The sequence below is a fragment of the Chenopodium quinoa genome, unplaced genomic scaffold, assembly GCF_001683475.1.
Source record: "Chenopodium quinoa cultivar QQ74 unplaced genomic scaffold, ASM168347v1, whole genome shotgun sequence".
Taxonomy (NCBI): domain Eukaryota; kingdom Viridiplantae; phylum Streptophyta; class Magnoliopsida; order Caryophyllales; family Amaranthaceae; genus Chenopodium; species Chenopodium quinoa.
In genome coordinates, this window is record NW_018743946.1 from 3769472 (window position 1) to 3791711 (window position 22240).

At 36.5% G+C, this 22240-nt stretch overlaps 3 protein-coding genes across 3 annotated transcripts in view; 2 read left to right on the forward strand and 1 right to left on the reverse strand.

Annotated features, from left to right (window-relative positions):
• LOC110689012 (vacuolar protein sorting-associated protein 18 homolog) overlaps positions 1–7274 on the forward strand; it is a 30332-nt gene extending 23058 nt beyond the window's left edge. Inside the window, exons 20-24 of the mRNA XM_021865762.1 lie at positions 1155–1382; positions 1465–1620; positions 1988–2149; positions 5746–5865; positions 6814–7274. Coding sequence (XP_021721454.1) covers positions 1155–1382; positions 1465–1620; positions 1988–2149; positions 5746–5865; positions 6814–6987 — 840 coding nt within the window. The 3' untranslated portion in view covers positions 6988–7274. The remainder of the gene's footprint in view (positions 1–1154; positions 1383–1464; positions 1621–1987; positions 2150–5745; positions 5866–6813) is intronic.
• A 7778-nt stretch (positions 7275–15052) lies between these two features.
• LOC110689013 lies at positions 15053–17099 on the forward strand. Its single transcript, XM_021865763.1, has 2 exons — positions 15053–16565; positions 16605–17099. The coding sequence occupies exon 1, from the start codon at positions 15125–15127 to the stop codon at positions 15884–15886; it is 762 nt and encodes a 253-aa protein (XP_021721455.1). The 5' UTR covers positions 15053–15124; the 3' UTR covers positions 15887–16565; positions 16605–17099.
• Positions 17100–18918: 1819 nt separating this feature from the next.
• On the reverse strand, positions 18919–22027 carry LOC110689014. Its single transcript, XM_021865764.1, has 3 exons — positions 21664–22027; positions 20525–20638; positions 18919–19550 (listed from the first exon to the last, which is right to left on the reverse strand). Exon 3 carries the CDS (start codon positions 19545–19547, stop codon positions 19068–19070), a length of 480 nt encoding a protein of 159 aa, XP_021721456.1. The 5' UTR covers positions 19548–19550; positions 20525–20638; positions 21664–22027; the 3' UTR covers positions 18919–19067.
• Positions 22028–22240: the final 213 nt, after the last annotated feature.

Sequence of the window (22240 nt, forward strand, 5' to 3'; positions counted from 1 at the left end):
CTTGTTTGTTTTGGCAACTACCAACAGTGCCACTTAAATTCTGTATCAGTTCATTCACATGCCTACATTGTTTTCTAATAGATATACTAAGAAGCCCAAATCCTTGAATCTAGGAGCACTGGTAAGAGAGAGACAATTTGTGTGAAAGAGGGTTCTTGATTTGCGCTCAACCTAAACCGGATTTGATACAGTTCCCATTTTAAGAAATAATTGCTAGAATTCTAATTTTGTGGAGCATTTCTTTTCTATGCCTATTTTTCATGTCAATTATTTGTTGTTGGTAGTCTGGTACCCTAATTATTTATATATCATTCTTGCATCAGTAGAGGTCAAATTAAGTAAGCTGGCTGATCTACTGGACTATTAATGAACTTTATCATTTTCAAATTCTCTTGGTAGGAAGGTGTGGAATTATCGTGTGTGTGGTTTTTAAAGATGAATGAAAACAAAAACAAGAGAAGTCACATTTTCATTCTTTTGTTTAATTTGAAGAATTGCTTGCATTTTGGTCATTAATTTGAGGAATTCGAAATGAATTGACTGGAACTGGATTGTAGTTAATCTCAATTCCACCAATTTGAGGGATTAAAAAGGTCTCCTTTTACATGGGATCTGTAATAGACAAACCTAAGGAGGGTTAGTATGGGTATTCTAGTACTATTAGTTTACTAGGTTAATAATCCATAGTATAAATAGAGAGGAAGAAAAAGGTAGGCAGAATTTTAAGTTGGAAAACTTAGAGAGTTACGGCCTCAAGCCATTGTTAGATAGTGATAGCCTCAAGCTATTTTGAGAGTGATAGCCTCAAGCTATTAAACCTATCATTTTGTAAACCTTTTGCCATTATCAATCAAAATTCAAGCTTTAATCTTTATTTACTTTTTTTTATTAAATCAGAAAAATAAACCTGGAAAATCAGTCTATTACAGAATGGTTTCTAACTTTATGACTGATTAATCCTGTGTTTTTTTTTTTTTTTTTTCATTCTATTTAATTTACTGTTTTATTTAAGTTTACAAGACTGATGGGGCTAGCCATGATCTAGTAATAGGTTTGAAATTTCCTGTATCAGTTAGCAGCAAACATAGCACCTCCAAGCTATTACAAAAACTGAGTTAATATATTCATGAATCTGTTATTGTTTTGTATTGAAGGTTGACCCAGAGCTTGCAATGGCTGAAGCTGACAAGGTTGAAGATGATGAAGAATTAAGGAAGAAACTCTGGCTCATGATTGCAAAGCATGTTGTTGGGCAAGAAAAGGGGGCTAAGAGGGAGAATATCCGAAAAGCAATCGCTTTCCTAAAGGAAACAGATGGCCTCCTGAAGATAGAGGATATATTACCTTTTTTTCCAGACTTTGCTTTAATTGATGATTTCAGGGTATTCAATTGAGCTTCTTTATTATATTGTCATTGATCAATTTTTTTTTTTACCCGGTAAATGAATCTCTATTGTTCTGCAGGAGGCGATTTGCTCATCACTGGAAGATTACAATAAACAAATTGAACTACTAAAGGAGGAGATGAATGATGCAACACAAGGAGCAGATAACATTAGAAATGATATCGGTGCCCTTGCTCAAAGATATGCAATCATTGAGCGTGATGAGGAATGTGGGGTATATCTCTTTCTGATAATTTGATTATATTCTAAGAAGCACTATATTTCCGTACAGCACCCTTCCAAAAGGGTGAATGTGTGTCATGAAGGTGGTGATTTTTTATTTTTATTTTTATTTTTTTATTTTCTGGTTGGGGGGGGGGGGGAGGGTGGATGAGTTGCTTACCATGTTAATTTTCTTACCAGTTTGAATAGGGTGTGAAAATTGCATATTGATGCTGATCTGTCCTTGTGTGCATCTTTGACCTGTTTAGTTATAGAATACATTAGATTTCATTTTTATTGTTATTGTTTTAGCTGCTTGAAAATTTATGAAATCATCTGCTAACTAAAAAATATATACATGTGTGCCTTGTTTGGTTTAGGTTTGCCAACGAAGAATCTTAAATACAGCTGCAGATTTTGGTATTTCAAGGGGCTATGCTTCTCTTGGGCCTATGGCTCCTTTCTATGTTTTTCCATGTGGTCATTCTTTTCATGCACAATGCCTGATTGCTCATATCACTCGGTGCACTGATCCTGAAAAAGTAAGTATGTTTTACAATAATTATTTTCTATATTGTGGATATAGTTAATAATCTTAATATGCATGTGATTGAACCGTTAAGTGGAAACTGTTACTATTTCATATCTCTCTAATCCCATAGAACCCAGCAGTAGCTGTTATTAGATGAAGACTTTGGACTGAAACATGTTTATGGAGTTTGTTTATTACACTGTGATTCCTTGTGCTATAGAATGTGGTGTTTGATGTGAGAACTTAGCATATATCGTTATATGATAGGCAGCTCATAGGTCTACACGTTTTTCTATAAGAAGCTAATATGGAAATTTGTATGAGATTTGTGCTGAGCTAGTATAATATAGGCTCGGGGGGAAGGTTAGTATTTGGTGTGAGTTTTTACGAGACAGCCATTCAGTTTTTTCTTGGCTGGAAATATTAACAAAATAGAATTAGGAATTGTGAAAGATATCTTTTGCTCATACAATTGGAATGGGCAATTTTGTAAAAGAATGTAATTTCCTGGATGCTTGCATGATAATATTCAAGTGTTATGCATTGACTTGGCTGTTGATTCCACATTTTTCTTTACAAAGTCAATTCTGTGATAAGATTCTCACCCACCCACCCAAACACCCCCCCTCTGGACCTTCTTTCCCCTTGGATTATCTTTCTTTTAATATTTTAGTCAGTAATGATATTGTGGAATTCCATATACAATGGAAATGTAATGTGGCAATAACAGGGTATTATTGGCATTGTCAAACATATTTCTTGCTTAGTGCTTACTTTTAAGCATCAAATTCTACATAAGAAAGCTAGGGCTAAGTTAAGTCCTTGCATTAATTATTTTGCACCTCTCATCAATCACATGGACATAGAAAAGAAATATAGATACTTAGATGGTAAAAATTAGCACCTTAGGCGAGGAAAAACTACACAGTAGAAGGAAAATTACTAAGGAAGCGTTTTTTGATATTTAATTGTTATTTGCTAGTTCTGTTTATTCATACCCTTAACCTCTTCTTACCCTCATATTCGTCTACACCCATTTCTCACTAAGGGTGAGCAAAAAAATTGGGTAACCGGTTTTGGAATTGGAACCGGCTTGGAACCGGTGGGTTCAGACCCGGAATTGGTTCTACCAGTTCCAGTTTCGGCTCCATAAACAAGGACTCAGTTTGAACCGATTCCGGTTTTGGGTCCTTAGTTTTTGGACTCGGTTGGCACTACCCGGTGGACCTGGTCCCAAAGCAGTTGAAATTATTTTATTAACAAAACTAAAGCATACTTCTGACTTAGTTCTAAGTCTAACCCCTTAAAATCTCTCTAAAAAATATAAGAATCTACACTCTCTCTTAGTCTCTTATGCCTCCACTGTCTAAAACATCTCCCAGAATCTTTTACTCTCAATATTTTGTTTATTTTGCAGCATCTTTATCTTCAAATTAATCTTTGATATTTCCATTAATCCATCTTGATCTTTAACTGGCGTTTTTATTTTTCATAATCATAAACTTAGAACATTAGCACTTTTGCAGCGAATTTCTGTTCGAAGAATAACAGGGTTCTTTATTTTCCTCATGTCATTTTAATGTTAATGCATCCATCCTCTTTAGATTCACCTGACTTTAGGTTTTTGCTCCAAAAAGCTTCAACTATGAAGAGATTTATGACAATTCTATTTGAGCATTTATCAAGATAACAACGACCGGGTACCTAGTTTACGCCTTTTCGAAACCGGTCAAGACCGGTTCCAGAAATTTGGGAACAAGTTAAACACGGTTTTAATTCCATTTCTAAATTTCAGGAACCGGTTTTGACCGGTTCTGGGTTCAGTTCCTTAGAAATCAACCGGGTACCCGGATGTACCATTCGCCCTAACCACCAACGGTGACCATTAAACCACTCGCACTACCAACCTTGGCTACACACATAGTCCTCCCAAGCACCACCAAACCCGTCTCCACCCTATCACTTTGAAAACCTATCCACCACTCAAAATAACCCACCCAAAACCATCCCTTAGCTACAAAATCCAACAAAAAGGCACCCACCACCAATTAAAATCAAGCCAATGCCTCCAAAATTCGTGTGAAAACCCTTTTAACAACCTAAAAAGCCAAGCCTCTACTCACAAATACCTAGACAGCCATTATCAACCCCCACTTCAGATTTAATGCTGTAATATTCCTACTGTAAGAGAGGTAGATAGTAAAAGATGTACTCCAAAAATGGAGTAAAAGACTATAAGAGAAGTTTACTGCTGCTAGAGAGGGTAGGATGGAATGGTCCCTTGATGGTGTAGTGGTGGTGTTTGTGAGATTGAAGGGTGTGGGATGGTGGTGGTAAAGTTATTTTCGAAATCAGTGGTGGTTGTGGAATAAAAGAACGTGATCATGTTACTTTGGTTTCTATTTCCCTTATATTCACACAAACATCAATGATTTGGGACTTCTTTCCTTTCCCCTCGTATCCCTTTTTATTTTATCCCTCTGTCCTTTAAAACCTAACGCCCCCTTAACAGATATGAGGTGAAAATGGTAAATTGATATGTATCCAAATGAAATCTAAACTTATAATCAGCGCTACTTATATTACTTAGTGTTGGAAATGAATTAGATCTTGAATATTGACTTCCTTCCATCTTTTGTAGCCAATTTGTTCTTGTTATCTCCTTTCCACTCTTCAACTTCTTCTTAGTTGACTTTGTTTTACTCATAATCTCTCTATCCAATATATCATTCACACTATACCATTTCACGCTTGTCAATGTAAAACATTGAGCATTAATATCTCTAATTATTTATGTGTAAAAATTATATTTCCTCTGTTTGTTTTTACTTGCAACACAACATTTAGACACGCAGTTTTTAGGAGGTGATTAGTGAAGGTAAATGAATGATTTTTTCAAAAAAATAGATTAACACTCAGAGAATGGTTGAATACCACATGTAAAAATTATTTTGATTAATTAAGTCATTTACATTATATAATCTTGACCTCAAAGTGCATGCCGCAAAGATATGTTGAGAGCATTTAAAAATGAAGTATAAAGTTGATATTTGGAAAATTCATATTCAGATGAGTTTATCAAGACCCCTCGTGGTTATTTCTCCTTGTGTATTTACCACAAACTATTGTCAAATTGAAGTTTGTAAATAATACTAAAATTCAAAGTGGTAACGATTATGTTTAAAAGGACGGAGTATGTGATATCAATTGGAACAGTTTGGTACAAAATATCAAGTACTCATGAAACTTAACACTCAAGACACATTTTTGCCGTAAGTGATGCAAAATTTTCATATGATGGCTGTGTTTGACATTCCTAGCCAAGTTTGAGTAACATAGTATCTGTGTGCTGAACTGCTGATGCTTTTTCATAAAGCAATTCGATGGCAATGTCTCATTGTAAATTTGTAACGGAGAACGTTATGAGTTTTCATTTGCTCGCCAGTTAAAATTTGGGTTCTGGTTGAGTGTTTTATGTGAACCTTTATGAACATGTATTGGAGGGCTTACCCACACATTTATTGTGGTTTAGCTATTTTACCGCACTTATTTCAGTTATTTTTATTCTATTTAACATATCCATGTCTTGAATGGAACAATTTGCAGGCAGAGCATATACTTGATCTACAAAAGCAATTGTCCTTGGTGAGTGGTGAAACAAGAAGAGATTCTGATAGCAGCCTAACTGTTCATGAACCTGTTGCCACCATGAACCAAGTAGATAAGGTTGATTTCTTCACTCTACATATCCTACTTTTTAATTTATATTTTTTTTAAAACGTTCACTCAAATGCGCAATTGTAACTGTCGATTTTTCAGATCCTAGCTTTTAAGCTAAAAGTGCCCTTAGGCCTGTTTAACTTGGGCAATAAAATTAGGAAGAGGACTTAACTGGGAGTTCTTTTTTCTTAATTAATTCTTAACCGGAATTCTTGGGGATGCTTTGCATTTTTATGATATTCTTTCTATCATGAGGATGCCGTTTCTTCTCATGATTTTCTTTCCATCTCTAGTGAGTTTTGTATGTGTGAGTGCATAGAATGCATAAAAAAAGTTGACCAGTATAATTTTCTATGCACTTATATGGATTACCTAAATGTCCTCTTGCATTTCCTGCTACAAGGCTTTGTTACTATCCAACAGTTTGACTGTATCTTGCTTCAGGCTTCATATTAGTAACACTTCTGTGGTTTGTTACCAAGATTTTGCTACCCTTTGCCATCATATTCTCATGTCTCTAAGTAACTTAAGTTATTACTGTACCAATATTACTAGTATTTTTATTTGGAATGCTGCTCCAGCAAGAAGTTGAGAAATATGCAACAAAAATGTTTGTGGTTAGCAAGCATTTATATTAATAGACTAGAATGTTCAAAGATGATGGTGCTCCATTAGAAAGAAGTTGAAATATCAACAAAACTGTTCATGTGGTTAGCAAAGATTTTTATGAAATAGCCTAGAATGTGAAAGATGAGCTGAGTTTATTTAGCTCTCTTTTTTGTACCTGGGGTTACTGGCTAGATAACCCTAGCTACTATGTCTCCTTATGCTTTTCACTTCATATGTTTATGAAATAAGGAAATGTTAGGGTTATTCGTTTTGTTTACTCTTTCAGGATTGAGCTTTATCAGATTATAAATTCAGTCATTTGATGTGTAATTAATCTGTGGACAGATTCGCTCCCAATTGGATGAAGAAATTGCAAGCGAATGCCCATTTTGTGGTGAGTTGATGATCCAGGAGATATCTTTGCCATTCATTCTCCCTGAAGAAGAACATGAGGTCAATTCTTGGGAGATAAAACCGCTTAATCCCACTAACCAGAAGAGCATTTCGTTGTCTGCTTAATCACTATGTATGATGTTTGTACAAATTTTTGTTTATGTGAATATCAGGCTTTTAAGATTCAATCTCGAAGTTAAATGATTGTTTGGTATTGAGCTTTATTTTTTCATTTTTGAAATGTTAATTGTTCTTCTCTCCAAGGGTATATTTGTGTGGAATGTATGCTTTTCATTTGGTCACTCCAAGAAGACAATGTACTAGTATAAGTGAAATTGCCTTCTTTAAGTGTCTTGACACTTTACAATAATATATGAGGATTTGTGAATATGTATATAAATTTGACTTCCATCTTCGATTAAGTGCCATAATTTTGACCTTTTTCATTTAGCCTCTATGCGGGAATGTCTAGAAAAAATCTCTTTGTGAATGTATGCTTTTTTCAAGGGATGGAAATTACATGGGAACGTCTTGTCAAGGGCTCAAGGACTTGCAAGATAATTCATTTGTTATTTAATCATATTTTGTGATTTATACATTGGGAAAAATATAATTGATCTTGTAAGCCTTGTCTTAGACATATATATAAATAGAAAATAAAAACTACAAACCCTTCCACTACCAGCCCTCTCTCTCATCACCCCTTGTCTCTCCCCTCTCGTCCTTTCACTCATTCCTTCTCTCTCTTTCATCTTTCCTCTAGTCTTTATGTCCTCTTAAAGTTAAATTCTCTGAATTCTCATTCAAGTTATTCTCTTTCATAATTACTCTCTCATATCATCTTTCCTTTCTCATAATTCAACCTCATGAGCTATGAAGATCTACAGTTCAAGATTCAGCAGTGTGTTCGTTATGTTTCATTGTTTCAGAGGGATTACGAATTTTGTAAGACAGAATTTAATACATTTGTGGGCTTCTCAAGATTACTTATCAAATGATAGCGGAAGACCAGAAATGTTGGTTGGTGAAGAATATTTTGAGATATTATTTAATTATGGGTATTTCTCTGAAGTCACGGTAGAGATGGTGATGTGGATCACCATTGCTACAAGATGCACTACATATTGAATGAGTTTCTCAAGAATGTGGCAAAACCTCAATTTTGTTTGGTTAAGGAATTTATTGGGGTGGTTGATGATGCTAACATTTTGCACGTGAGTTTCACTGTTGAAGGTTCATGGGAAGCACCGCGTTAGCTACTTAATGCTGGTAAATTGCAGTCCCTTATTTTCTTGCCAAGGAAATTACATAATCGATGAATGTTACAGACTTGGAAGGAGTCTTTTCAAAATTGACGGGCTTGAAAACATTGGATTTGGTAGCAGTGAATTGTAAAAACCTTTCTCATTCCCTAGGAGAGCTTAAGCATTTGAGGTACCTCAGACTCGATGTATCCTTAAAATGCCTCCCTGAGAGCGTCACAAAGTTGCAGATATTGGATTTTCAACAATCTAGTGTTAAGAGTTTTGCAAGCTAAGTCATTTGAGGCACTTGTATACTTGAGGTAGATTGGTTGATATGCCACCGAGGTTTGGGGAATTAAAACCTCTCCAAATTTTAGATGTGTTTATAGTCAGAAATAATAACGGTATAGATGTGTTGGGTAACTTGAGTGATCTTGTTGGAAAGCTCATAATCAAATATGAAAAGCTTCCTTCCAATCCTGGTGCATCACGGACAGGTGATAAAGGTATATTGAATAACATGAATGTAACAGACTTGTCATTGGCATGGTCATCTTCGTGTTCAAAACCAGCCAACCTAGAAGAGTTTGATTACTTTCATCCAACATTTCCCCTACAACTTATGTTTGGAAAGGCTGTTTTTGATAGCCTTATTTCTATACATATTGAAGACTGTCGAGGATGCAAAGATCTGCCAGCTCTGAGTTCATTGCCTCATCTGAGAGCTATTCAACTTTGGGACCTAAATGTCTTGGAATACGTGGAGCCTGATGTCGATAATAAAAAATTTACAAGTTCTGGTTCATCTACACTCAGACACTATTTTCCTTCTTTGGAATACCTGTTGTTGGCTAATTTACCAAGATTGGAGGGATGGTCACGTTATATACAACAACAACTCCTAATCCCTTCTCATAATCTTACACTTTGTGTGAGCAATTGTCCAAAGATGTCATCGATGCCTCTGTTGCGAAGTCTTGTGTCATTAGAGGCACATGATATCCATGTGAAATTTCTAAGGCATCTCTTATCAACTACTGCAGGACCATCTCCTAGTGCCACGTTGAGGAAGCTTGAAATTGTCTCAATTTTCGATCTTAAGTCCACTTTTCCAATTAGAAATCTGAATGCTCTAGAGTCCCTGGCGATCAGAAAATGTCCACAACTTGAAGAATTGGTTTTAGGATCTTTGACATCTCTTCAACGACTAGAAATTCACGAATGCAATGGATTAGTAGACATTACTCTCGGAAACATTGACCAACTTTCTTCTCTAGAGACATTAGAAATCAAACATTGCAAAAAGTTCAAACTTTTAAACGGTTCAGAAAATTGGAATTGCTTCAATAGCCTCCGCTTTCTGAAATTGATCAGTATATTCAATTTAGAGTCACTCTAGAACGGTCTTTGTTCCTTTCATAAACTTGAAGGACTCTCTTTGTATTCAATTTACGAATTGAGATCCCTTCTTGAGTGGATTGGCGACATCAAACAGCTCCGTTCACTTGCTGTTCGGAACTGTCCTTTCATGATAACACTTCCTGAGTCACTTGGTAGCCTCTCTACTTTGCAGTAGCTTGAGATTCATTGTTTCCCCAAACTGAAAGAAATTCCGAAGTCTTTTACTGACCTTAAGTCAATACAAATACTTTTTGGTAAAATTATATATTGTGTAAAATTAGAGAAGTTTATGGATTCAACACTTTGGTGAGATCACTGTTAGACTTGACCATTTGATGAAGTCCATAATCATATTTAGTGCCTATTTAAGGTGTATCTTCAATAGTAAGTTAATGCTAACCTTGAAACAATTGTAATAGTATTTAATTATGAATATTACTGCAGTAATTTCTAGCCTGAACCACTGCCTAGTATTCCCACTTTTTATTCTATGTTATTAAGGATATATCTAATTAATTGGCATCCGCCCTTTGTTTTGAAATCTACTAATTATTGGCCTACTTAGTTAATATATACTACCTCCGTTTTTTTAGTTGACTTCGTTTTACTTTTACACTATTCATACACTACACTTTGACTCGATTTTGTGACTTATAGATACAATAAAATATAGTCATGTGGGATCTTGTTTGAATATATTTTATTAATATCCACTTTTCATAATTTTATAATTTTGATAATTAGAGATTTTAAGCGTTAAAAACATGTATTGGCTAGCGTGACAATAGAAAGGTGTAAAAAAAACGGAGGTAGTATGTCAGATTATTTAGTTGTTACGTTCGTTCTACTATAATTACTCATATTGGTTGGTTAATTGCGAAAAGTTTAAAATAATTTTTCCTTATTGGCGTCAATCAAAGCGCACTTGCTTAAACATGTATAAATACTCTTGGCAATCTTTCATAAGAAGTTGGATTTGACATTTTAACGATTAGGGTCGAGACAATAAAAAAAATAGGAGCCGCCAACAACATTTTAAGGAACTTGTAAGGCAACAACCAATATTAATACTTCCTTTGTTTTTTTTCTAGTTGCTACACTTTTAATTTTACGGTCTCCTGGACAATTTCTTAAGAGGAAAGATAGATAGAGAGAAAAATAAGAGGTCCCCATGTGGGTAGGAGAGAGATAGAAAGAAAGAAATATCAAAAATAGAAAGTGTAGCAACTAATTAACAATTTCTAAAATAGGAATGTGTAGCATCTAAAAAAAACAAAGGAAGTACATGAAGGTTATACCCCATTCATAATCCATTAGATTTTTAACTGCATATGGTCATTGTAGAGAATATTTCAAGCATCCCACACTTGAGCCCCACTGTGGTCATACACTTAAGTATGGTGGCGTCCAAAGGGAAAGAAGGTAGAGCAAAAGAGTCGCCAACAAGTTTTAGGAACTTGTAAACCGTTCACAAGGTGAAGGTTATACCCCTTCACGATCCACGAGATCGCTAACTCCATAGTGGTCTGGAACCATGACGGTATATTTGGGGATGAAGGTACGAATTCAACCTAAAAGAGATTGAACCTGCCCTAAAAATAGGCCTCTACTTTATTCTTCTCATATTCATGTGCGCTTTCTGACTAACATACAATCATTAGGTTAACCCTAAACCTATTTAATCTATGTTGGTTAAATCTTAATGCACAAACAAATCTATTATTGGCGATCACTTGAATTAAAATCATATTAGCCTATATAAGATTATTAATTATCTTATTAAGCGTGATTACAACTACAAATTCCTTTTAATCCTGCAATAGAAGGCGTGATCAAGCAATAACAATAATAATATAATATCAAGCAATAATATATATTGACACAACAAATCATCATCATAATAATATTCTCATAAAAGCATAATAATATTAGCAAGATCCTAGGCTTGATACTAACATGATTAATAACAAATCCTAACATGTCACTAAACATTAAATATTAAACCTTTAACCATAACATGATAGTAACATGATAGAAGAAAGTAGTAGGCAACCTAAACATGATACTAGAAAGCAATAAAAAAAATCCTAACATGATACTAGGAATTAATATAATCTAAGCATGTTTTCTATAGAAATAGAGTAATTCAATCACTTACTTCGATGCCTCGTATCTCTTTCTAATAACAAAATACACGCGTTAGTAAGTTCAAGGAAAATATTAAATTATACAATTAATTTAAATAATTGAAATAGGGATTTGGGACCAAACCCTCATAAATTATCAACCTTTCACGTTTAGGGCGAAAACAACTTCGAACTTGGCTAGGTGTGTCTAGAACTTGTGAATGCGGTATTTTGTTTGAAAAGGGAAGGTTTAGAAAGAGAGAGAAGAATAAGCTATTAGCTTGAGAGAATTGTTGATGATTGAAAACGGGGAAATACGACCCTGTTTATAAAGAAACTAGTCCGGAAACGATAGAAAAGAGTTAGAATTTGAACAGGGATAAAACAGGTCCTGTCGCGAACGACAAAACCCAGTGCAAAACGACAGGGATCACGCATGGCGACAGGCTATGTCGTCATGCGACAAGGCTGACGTTTGGCGCTGGTTTATAAGATGAAACACGCTTTTGTAAGGAATCCTTTTCCCAATATAACTAAGTAATTAGACTCCGCGTTTATCAGTTTTAACATAAGATTTATCATAATAAAACACTTATTTTATTCGAAATTAAATTCCTTATTTTTTAAAAGATATAATTATTAATCCTAACTCTATTAGAAATCAAAATAACATTCTAGTTTATTCTAGAAGATTAAAATCAACCCTAATAATTTTAGGAGTTTTAATTTATGAGCCCTCCACTAGATCATTGGGCCATAAACCATTTCAGGCCCAATTTAGTATTTTGGCCATAACTTCCTCATTATTCATCGGATGTTGGAGTTTGGTTAGTCCGACTCACTGCGGAAGGAAACCCGAACTAAGACAGCACTCGCAATAAATAAAACCATAACTAGTAGCAAAATGTAAAAGAGCACCAGTTCAAAACCCTCTTATAGCACCGGTTTTTAACCGGTGTTCATTTAAGGGATGCCAATAAGCGAAAGTTTTTGCCACCAGTTCAGAACCGGAGGCAATAACATAGTTATTAACACCGGTTCGGTTTAGAACCGGTGGGAATAACACAACTATTAGCACCGGTTTGGTTCAGAATCGGTGCCCAAAATGCCCCAAAAAAATAAAAACAATTTTGTTTTTTACATTTTTTTTACTTAAATTGATATATATTAATAGACTTGGCAAACAGGTCATTTAGGTCACTTTGGGTTTCGAGTCATTTCGGGTCGGGTCAAGTTTGGGTTCCGGGTCAATTTCGAGTCAGGTCATTCGGGTCGGGTCAATTCGGGTCATCGGGTCATGTTCGGGTCAACTCTATTTCGGGGCGGGTTTAGATCGAGTCGAGTTGATTCGGGTTTAGGTCATTTTCGGGTCAATGATTTCAGGTCAACTTTTGGGTTACGGGTCGGGTCATTCGAGTCGGGTCAATCAGGTTGGGTTAGGATTGCCAGGTTATAATTTTCATTAATACAAAGCTGTAACATGAGTACATGACAATTTTAATTCAAATTTTTTTTTTACAGAATATCGTTTTATATTGTTAATAGACAGACTATAATAATATTACAACTGTAGCGTAGAGCAGATTAGCTGCAGCGAGAGTAGAACAACAGTGGCGTAGAGCATAGCAGCAGCATCAGGAGCATAGAAGCAGCAACATAGACCAGAACAACAACAGGAGCATAGAGGCATGCAGCAGCAGCCTTGCAAGGCAGCGGAGGCAGCATAAGCCTTGCATAATTTTAAAGCCTTGCGAGGCAGCAGCTGCAGCAGGTGGTTTAAACCTCTAGGCCTTGGGATTTAAAGGTCACATGAACAGTAGGTTTACATATCACCACAAGCTATTTTACAAATCTAAAGCAAATTTCAAAAAGAAAAAAAAAACAAACAAACTAGCAAATGATTGTAGATAACATACACCATGAGCTCCTAGCTGTGTATAAGCAGCAGGCTTTGCAACAGCAGCAACTGGAAGAGTTACAGGAGCAGGTGCAACAGCTCCATTTTGAGGAGTGCATGTATGATCTGTGAACAACGTCTTGATATCAGGGTTTGGTCTTGGATTCTAACAAAGCTGATGCTGTCAATTCAACCTGAACAAATCAGAGAGTTAAAAAAATCTGTAAACATATATACCCAATCTTATTTGATACAACAAATGCAGTAATACATAACAATCAGATACCGAATAGATCAAGTCTTTCTAAGAATATACATGACAATTAGGTGCGCCTATTGAATACTTCAAGCCTAGAGCAACAAAACAAGCTCTGTCCTAATTCCCTAGTGCCTAGACGGGCCTTAGGTGTGCTTTTCAAAACACTGATCCTTCTGATTTTTAATTTTCTTCTGATTTTAAAACCATTCAACCAACAAACAAACTGACAGCAGGGCCTTTTACCTTTGATTAATTAGTGTACGCAGTCTTGAGCTTGTCACGGAAAAGCGGGTTTTCTTTTATCAGATATTGAAGCTCTACCAACATTATTTTACGAGCAGTTTTGGTGTCACCATACTTTGAAAGCTGCTCGTTTTCCCTAAGGTATCCAAAAAAGTTCTAAGTACTTTAACAATTTTATAAAAGGCAATCAAAGAAAGACTGCAAATCACATCGAACACTAGAAATGTTTTTCATGGTAATCTCCCCATTAGATAAAACATTTGAAATCAGGAGCAAACAAGATTTCCTGCTCCCAACTAACATGACAAGAACTAAATTATTACCACATCAGCTAGAAACACTAATTTGCCAAAGGCTAAATTAGAAAATAACACCTGTTAAAAGACCTAATTTTGTTTTTAACACCTTAAGATTTCGAAGTTTAATTATAACACCTGTTAAAAAATAAAAATTTTGCTTTCACCATTAGATAACAGAAACTGTCATTTATTACCACCAAATTCCACATAGTCGTTTACCCTCCAAATTTCATCCCCTTCAATTCGAATTTATCTTCTCTGTCATTTATTACCACCCAACTAATTTTGCTTCATTGAATTTCGTCTGCAAATCTTGAACAACCAAAATTACTGCGAACATTCAAACCCTATACTGATTGTTGTGATTGAGAAATTGAGTTGGAAGAGGAGGTGTCAATATTGGAGCGAAACAAGTCAGCGAGATTCCGTCAGCCATTTCCAACTTCCAAAAAGCTTGGACTTTTTCGTGGATTCTGACAGCAACAGGAGTAAGATTCCAATACAGGTACCTTTCGAACCCTTTAAAGTAGTTTTCAACAAGTACTGTGTGCTGCATTATGCCATTTGTGTGGGTGTAGTAGGGTAATTTGGGAAAAAAAATTAGGAACCCTAAGAACAGTAAAATGGGGTAATTTGTAATTAAAGTTGAATTTGATTAAATTAAGTATGATTTGGTGTAATGTGTGAATTATTTAGTTTAAATCATTGATTTTGTTGACTGTTGACTGGTTTGTCATTGTGTTGGTTTAAATATGTTTGATTTTGTTGATTAAAGTATTGCGGTTGACTGTGTAATGGGGTTAGCTATGTTGGGTTTTATTGATTTGCTTTGCATTTGTTTATTAGGTAGAAAAATGGCCAACAACGAAGATGGATTAACTGATATAGTATTTAGAGTGGGGGGTGCTTTTGTTACTAAACAAGTGTCAAAATCAAAGCATTTGCTTTGTTGGTGTGGTGGGTTATGTTATTGGAGGAGGGATGTGGTAGTGGATAAGATAGATTTGCATTATTTGAGGGTAGCTGCTGTGCATGGGTTTGTGAACTTTAATGTCCATGTCCCACCTAACTACAGACTTTGGTATAAAGAAAGAGGTAGGACCTTTAACACAGGGAGAAGGGAGTTAGTAAATGAAGAGGAAGTGAAGGGGCTGCTGGAGACAGTGAATGGGGAAGGGTATGTTGAAGTATTTGTGACTGCTAATGAAATATTAAGGCCCATACATGAGATCCAGGCCCAGTCCACTCCAGTAAAGGCTGAGAGAAAGGGGAAGAAAAGTTCAGGTAAGCCTGCTGTAGTTAGGAAGAGCCCAAGAATTAACAAAAATGAGCCTAAGGTGAGGGAGGGTGAAGAATCTCCTAAACCTAGATCTAGACAGGGGATAGAAAGGGTTGAAGGGGTTTCTGCTGAGATTAAGGGGGTTCCTGGTAGAGGGAAGTTGTTGAGTAAGGGGAAACAAAAGGGTAAAGCTAAGCTTGAAAGGGGTTCTGGCAGTGTGAAGGTGTTGGATAAGGGAAAGGGAAAAAAAATCTGTAGGCAAAGGATTGATTTTTGAGGATAGTAGTGAGGGCAGTGAGACTGGGAGGGAAGATGAGTTTTCTTCAAGTGATGGGAGTGAGATTGACATAACTTGGGAGCCTGGAGAGGAGGAGTATGACAGTGGGGATGAGAGGTGGTTTGTGCAGAATTCTGAAGAAATTTTAGCTAAGGTAACAAGAAGTCTTGGGAAGCAGTTTGATGTACATGATGAGGGGGTTTCCAAGGATCCAAAGGCAAGGTTGACAGATAACTTGGATGTGAATGAGGTACAACTACAAGAAGAAATTGAGGGAGAATCAGATGACCTAAGGAGCTTGGATGGTTCATCTGATGAAGAGGACAAAAGTCCATGGTTTAATGAGAAATCTGACTTCTCAAAGCCTGTTGTACTTGTTCATAGGCTTAGGTTTAGCAATGCTACAGTGTTGAGGAAAGCTTTAAGAGTGCATGCCATACAGAATAGGTATGAGTACTATTTTTTACACAATGATAGTACTAGGATTACTATTCAGTGTAGGAATAGGTGTGGGTGCAAGTTTGACACAAAGACAAGTAGGATGCCTTTGTGTATATGCAGGGGTGGAGTGAAGTGTAGTTTCAAGATCCATGCTACTAAGTTAAAAAGACAACAGACTTGGCAAATAAAAACCATGAAGTTGGAGCATAAATGTGTGAGAAGCAGGGAGAACAAGAAGGTCACAGCAGAGTTCATTGCTGAGAGGTATCTTGAGGAGTTCAGAACTAACCCATCATGGAAGGTTAAGCAAATCAAGGATAGGGTGCTTCATGACTTGGGGGTAGAAGTGACCTACTACAGGGCTTGGATGGCAAGATGTAGAGCTAAGTTGATCATTTTTGGTTCAGCAAGAGAGCAATATGCTAGGGTATGAGATTATGGGAAGGCTGTAATGAAATACAACCCTGGGTCTGGTTGTAATGTTGTGATTGATGGCATTGAAAAGCCTGAGCCTCCCTTGTTTATGAGGATGTTTATTTGTTTAAGGCCTTTGAAGGATGGGTTCTTGAAGGGTTGTAGGCCAATTATAGGGGTGGATGGCTGCCACTTGAAAGGAGCTTATCCAGGCCAGATTTTAGTTGCAGTCTCCAAGGATGGGAACAACAGCATTTACCCCATTGCTTGGGCAACTTGTGAGGTTGAAAACAGGGAGACTTGGGTCTGGTTTCTGGAATCCTTGATGCAATGCATTGGAAGTGCAGATGGGGCAGGCTTCAACTTCATGTCAGACAAGCAGAAGGTAATATTGTTTTGATTATTGTAGTCTTATTTTCTGTTCTGTTCTTTATTGTTTGAAGTGTGACAAGTAATTGTTGATGATGTTAAATAGGGACTGGTTGAAGCTCTGTCTGAAGTTGTGCCTAATGCAGAGACTAGGTTCTGTGTTAGGCACATTTGGGCAAATTTCAAGTTGAAGTTCACTGGATCAGTTTTCAAAGAGCTCTTTTGGAGTGCTGCAAGAGCAACAACATTTGTAAGTCTCTAGGTGACCTTAAATTATTTTGAATAAGTAAATGCATGATATTGTTCCTGTTCATGTACCTACTTCATGTAATAATGTTCATGTTGTGTATAAAAGCAAAATAAGAGCAACAACAGTTGTGTATGTTATTCTTTCATGATAATGTTCCTGTTGTGGTTGTAGGTTGAGTTTCAGATAGCCATGCAACAGATTAGGGAGCTTGATGAGGATGCTTACAATTATTTGGAGAACATCCCCACTCATCACTGGTGCAGACATGCATTCAGTGACAGTTGCAGGTCCAACATGTTACTAAACAACATGTGTGAGACTTTCAACTCTGTTATCAGAGATGCAAGAGACATACCTATCCTCACCCAAATGGAATGGATGAGGAGGTACATGATGAGGAGAAATAATGAGAAGTGGGAGGACTCCAAGGAAATCACAACCAACATCACTCCATATGTGCATAAGCTATTTCAGAGGATGAGCTATGTGGCTAGGAATTGCATAATTGAAGCTGCCAGGGATGACACTTATGAAGTGCAGCTGAATGATGACCAGGTTCTAGTTGACTTGCCAAATTGGTCTTGTTCCTGCAATCACTGGCAATTAACAGGCATGCCATGTATTCATGCATTTGCATGCATAATGGATCAGAGGGTTGATGTTGAGCAGTTTGTCCACCCCTATTACACTATGGACACTTACAGAGCATCATATGAGCCTGCAATTCAACCTATGCCAGGCCCAAAGCATTGGGAGAGAGTGAACATGAGATAGCCTCATCCACCAGCATTCAAACAGCAGCCTGGAAGACCTAAACAGAAGAAGAGGAAGCTGGAACCTGGGGAGGGAACATCTGCAACAGGAGGGGAGCAGGGAAGAAAGAGGAGGAAAAGTCAGTGTAGGATTTGTGGTGGATTTGGCCACTATCCCAAGACTTGCAAGGGCCCACATGAACCTGAACCAACTGAGCAGAGAACTGCAGGAAGGCCTCCTTTAAATTCACCTTGGGTAGTTGAGCAAATGAAGAAGAGGGAGATAAAAGCTGCTAAGAAGGTATGCTGTTGGATTTGTAACTTTTCTTTTAAAATTTGTGATGAAATTGGATGTTGATACTTGTTTATTGGTATTTGTGTTTAATAAACAGAGTGCAATAGGGGCTGGTCCAAACAGCATTGGGAATAGGACTTTTCCCCAAGAGCAACCTGGCTGTGAACCATTGAGTAAGAGGAAAGGTTCACACAGTCAACAAGGGCAGCCACAAGCCAAGCATCACACCACCCCTTCTTCCAGCCAACCTGAACCCAATGCTACTAGAGTGCAGACAAGGAGGGCTAAGCTGCTGACTTCCAGACAAGGAGGGTTGACACAATGATGTTTGAATTGTTTTTCTGAACTTTAGTTGTTGGTTGTATTTTCTGAACAATCAGTTGCAATATTTGTAGCTTTACTTTTGGGTTTAGGACAAGGATCCTGTTTTGTTAAATTAATACTTTGCTTTAAGGCTTTACCAGCCAATTTTGTTAGGCACTGCAACAACAAATTTGATCAACAACTTAAATGCAATATCAACTACTTAGGTACTTACTTAATTCATTGCTTTCATAATTGTGTACATTAGTTTGCTTGCAATAGTGGTTCACTGCCACTTATAAATCATTACATTACCATATTACTGTTTCATGCAATTACTAGCATTACAAGTTATACTTAATGCATTACAAGCCCCCTAATAAGAAGGATCACTAATATGACCAAACTAATCCCAACAGCAAGACTAAGAACAGAGTGATCTGATCTAGCATTCCTTCCATGCATCTCTCTGTTCATCTTGTTCCTGTCAGAGTTTAAAGCCTTGCATTTCATTTTCAGCCTGTCCACTTCATTCAGCAAACACCTCAACTGTCCACCAAGATCATCAACTTCCCTCTTGTAATCACTAATTTCCCCCTTCAACAGTTTCTTATCTAACAACAAATTGTTGATCACCTCTGTTTGCCAGGCTGTCCCATCTTGTTCATCCACCCATTCAAATGCTTTACAACCTCTGCTCTCAGTTACAGGATCGTAGAACTTGCATGTTTTGAACTTACGACCAGGGTTCTCCCTTGTCCAACTGGTAAGCTTTGCAAAGGGAACACCACATTTGCACTTCTTCTCCTTTGAAGGTGAGAAACTTGTAGAAGACATTTCCTGCACCAATTTGCCATCCATAATAAGCAAAATCATTCGTACTATGAAAAAAATACAATTGAACCAAGGGAATTAAACAATCACTCCTACAAATCAAAACCCCCAAATTATTTCTACAATGAACCCTAATTTCATTTTCTCGCAAATTACAGCACAATTAACACACAATGAACCCTAACTATTTACGAATTACATGACTATTGCCAGATGCGACCTGAATTATGCATTTAAGTCAACAACATATAGATTAATTTACGCCTTATTTTTGAAAGATAAATTAGGGTTTCTAAAGTGCTATTGACACAATTACCTGATTTGATATCTACGTCCCCCAAACAATGATGGTAAAATCAAACAATTTCGCCAATTTGTTAGTCGAATTCGCAAAATGTGAAGCAATTTTGTGTAATCAGCTCAACAATTCTACATTAGTGAAGGATGTCGTAACTATATAAAGCAGTTTGGAAAAATAGCCGTTATTGTGGGCCCAGCTAACAGATCCTCTAACGTTGTTCCAATTTAGGTGGTGAAAGCAAAATTTTTATTTTTTAACAGGTGTTATAATTAAACTTCGAAATCTTAAGGTGTTAAAAACAAAATTAGGTCTTTTAACAGGTGTTATTTTCTAATTTAGCCTTTGCCAAATTATTACTACAGCTCTTGTGACCACTTACACTTTGGGAGTTGAGGTCTTGCACGATAAATCTCCCCGGGTGCATGCAATATTTTCTATTCTCAACTAGCATGGTACAACCGTACAAATTAAAAGGATACAAGGATCCATCCTTAAATTATTACCATCACCAGGGAGCAATAGCTCGATAAACTACCGGAGAATACCCCAATATTCACTAACTAATTTTCCAAAAGCCAAAAGACAAAAGTCAAGGACACAAAACAGTCTATTAGTTGTCCACATGTTCTATATCCTATAAAGCATTAAAAAGAACAATTGTGGGGTTTGTAAAGTATACCTGAAGTTAGTTAGAGTTAAAAGTTGTGTGATTTCCTTGTAGAGCTCTTCGTTGAATGTCGAAAATACTTTCAAATCACCAACAAGTATCTCAACCGCCTTGGACTTGTCTTGCCTAAGAAATTCAAACAAACACCACAATTTTAATACCAATTTCACTCCCCCCATATGCAAATATTCAACTAGTACACCAGCATACTATAACCCGATTCACATGTTCCTAAAGAGCTTTATTTCTCTGTAGTTTTCAAGAACAAGAACCAGTACAATCTCTACATATTCAGAACAAAAGAAGCATTCAAAACCTGCAACTTTACTCAAGAAACACCACATTCTAAGCTGCAAACATCATCATGTCTCATCAGAAATGTACTCCCCATACACCTACCAAAAATCACACAACGAGGTTCCCTCGGTTCTACTTCTCTTTGATCTCAACATCTTACTTTCACTCCATCTATAATAATATCAATGAGATTGTCATCAATTAATCACAAAATTCATCTAAACTACTCCACAAATTACCCACAATTTAATCTTAACTGTGTTTTTGGTCAAATTACAAGAAAATTCATTAAAATTACTCCAGGAATCACCAGAATTCATCTAATATATAGTACTAAGTTTTATTAAAATTCATCTAAATTACTCTACACATTGCCAGAAATTTATCTAATTTACTCATTTTTGAGGTCAAATTTCCAGAATATTCGTCTAAATTACTCTACAAATTGTAATTATCAATAAACTACTAGTTTTATAAATGGAGATTAATTAAATTACAGGAAAAATTCACAAAACAAGAAAAAATGATTCTTATGAGAAACATGAATAATGCATATAAAATTATTTACTTGAATCGTCATCATCATTATTTCTAATATTAGGGTTTGTACATTTCGATTGATGATTCATCACATTCATATCTAAAAATTCGAATCAAGAGTTCTTTCACTTCCCATTCATTCGAATTCACTTCCCATACATACAAATTACAATAATTATCAAAACAAGAGGGACAAAATCAAACTCAAAAACAACAACCAAATCACAAAATCCAAAATCAAAACCCAAAAACTCAACGAAATTGAAACCCTAACCTAAATTACACAAAATTAACAAAACAAAGGAGGGTTAAACCTTGTGAGGAGCAGTGTCGCCATTAGAGATCTAGGCATCGTTCTCCTAGTTTTTTAAGGGCTTACGCCATTAGTGACGACTACGGTGGTGGTGGCGGAACGCTAGGATGGAGAGAGAGGAGGGTTGCGTTGGTTGTGCTAGTGGTGGCTGTGGTGGAGCGAGAAGAGAGAGGAGATAGGAAACAGAGGAGAGAGAACCTGTGAGTTAGAGATAGAGAGGGAAGAGTGAGGAGAGAAAGCGTGTTCTAATTTTAGGGAATATTGGGAAAAGGCCACCGGTTAACCGGTGCCCTATTAAACCTGTTTTATTTTTTTGGTCTAGGCTTGTATTTTTGGCACCGGTTTTCAATGACCGATGCGCATTTGTCGGTGCGTTTTTATCTTTTCCTACTAGTGATAAAGAATAAATAACTTAATGACAAGATTAGGATAGTAATTATACCTTTGACGCGTGCTTCGCCCGACATCAAGGCGCTCTTACTTTGAAAGCAAGTCTCAAAAGTACTACGACCTCCAACGGAAGTCCACCCACAACTCGAACACCGACAAGGGTCTAATGCCTTGGAGTTAGCAAGGCC

Bases quoted from the DNA above. Each gene is read 5' to 3' on its own strand.
- LOC110689014 (XM_021865764.1), bottom strand. From the start codon at position 19,547: ATGTCTTCTACAAGTTTCTCACCTTCAAAGGAGAAGAAGTGCAAATGT.
- LOC110689013 (XM_021865763.1), top strand. From the start codon at position 15,125: ATGGGGTTAGCTATGTTGGGTTTTATTGATTTGCTTTGCATTTGTTTA.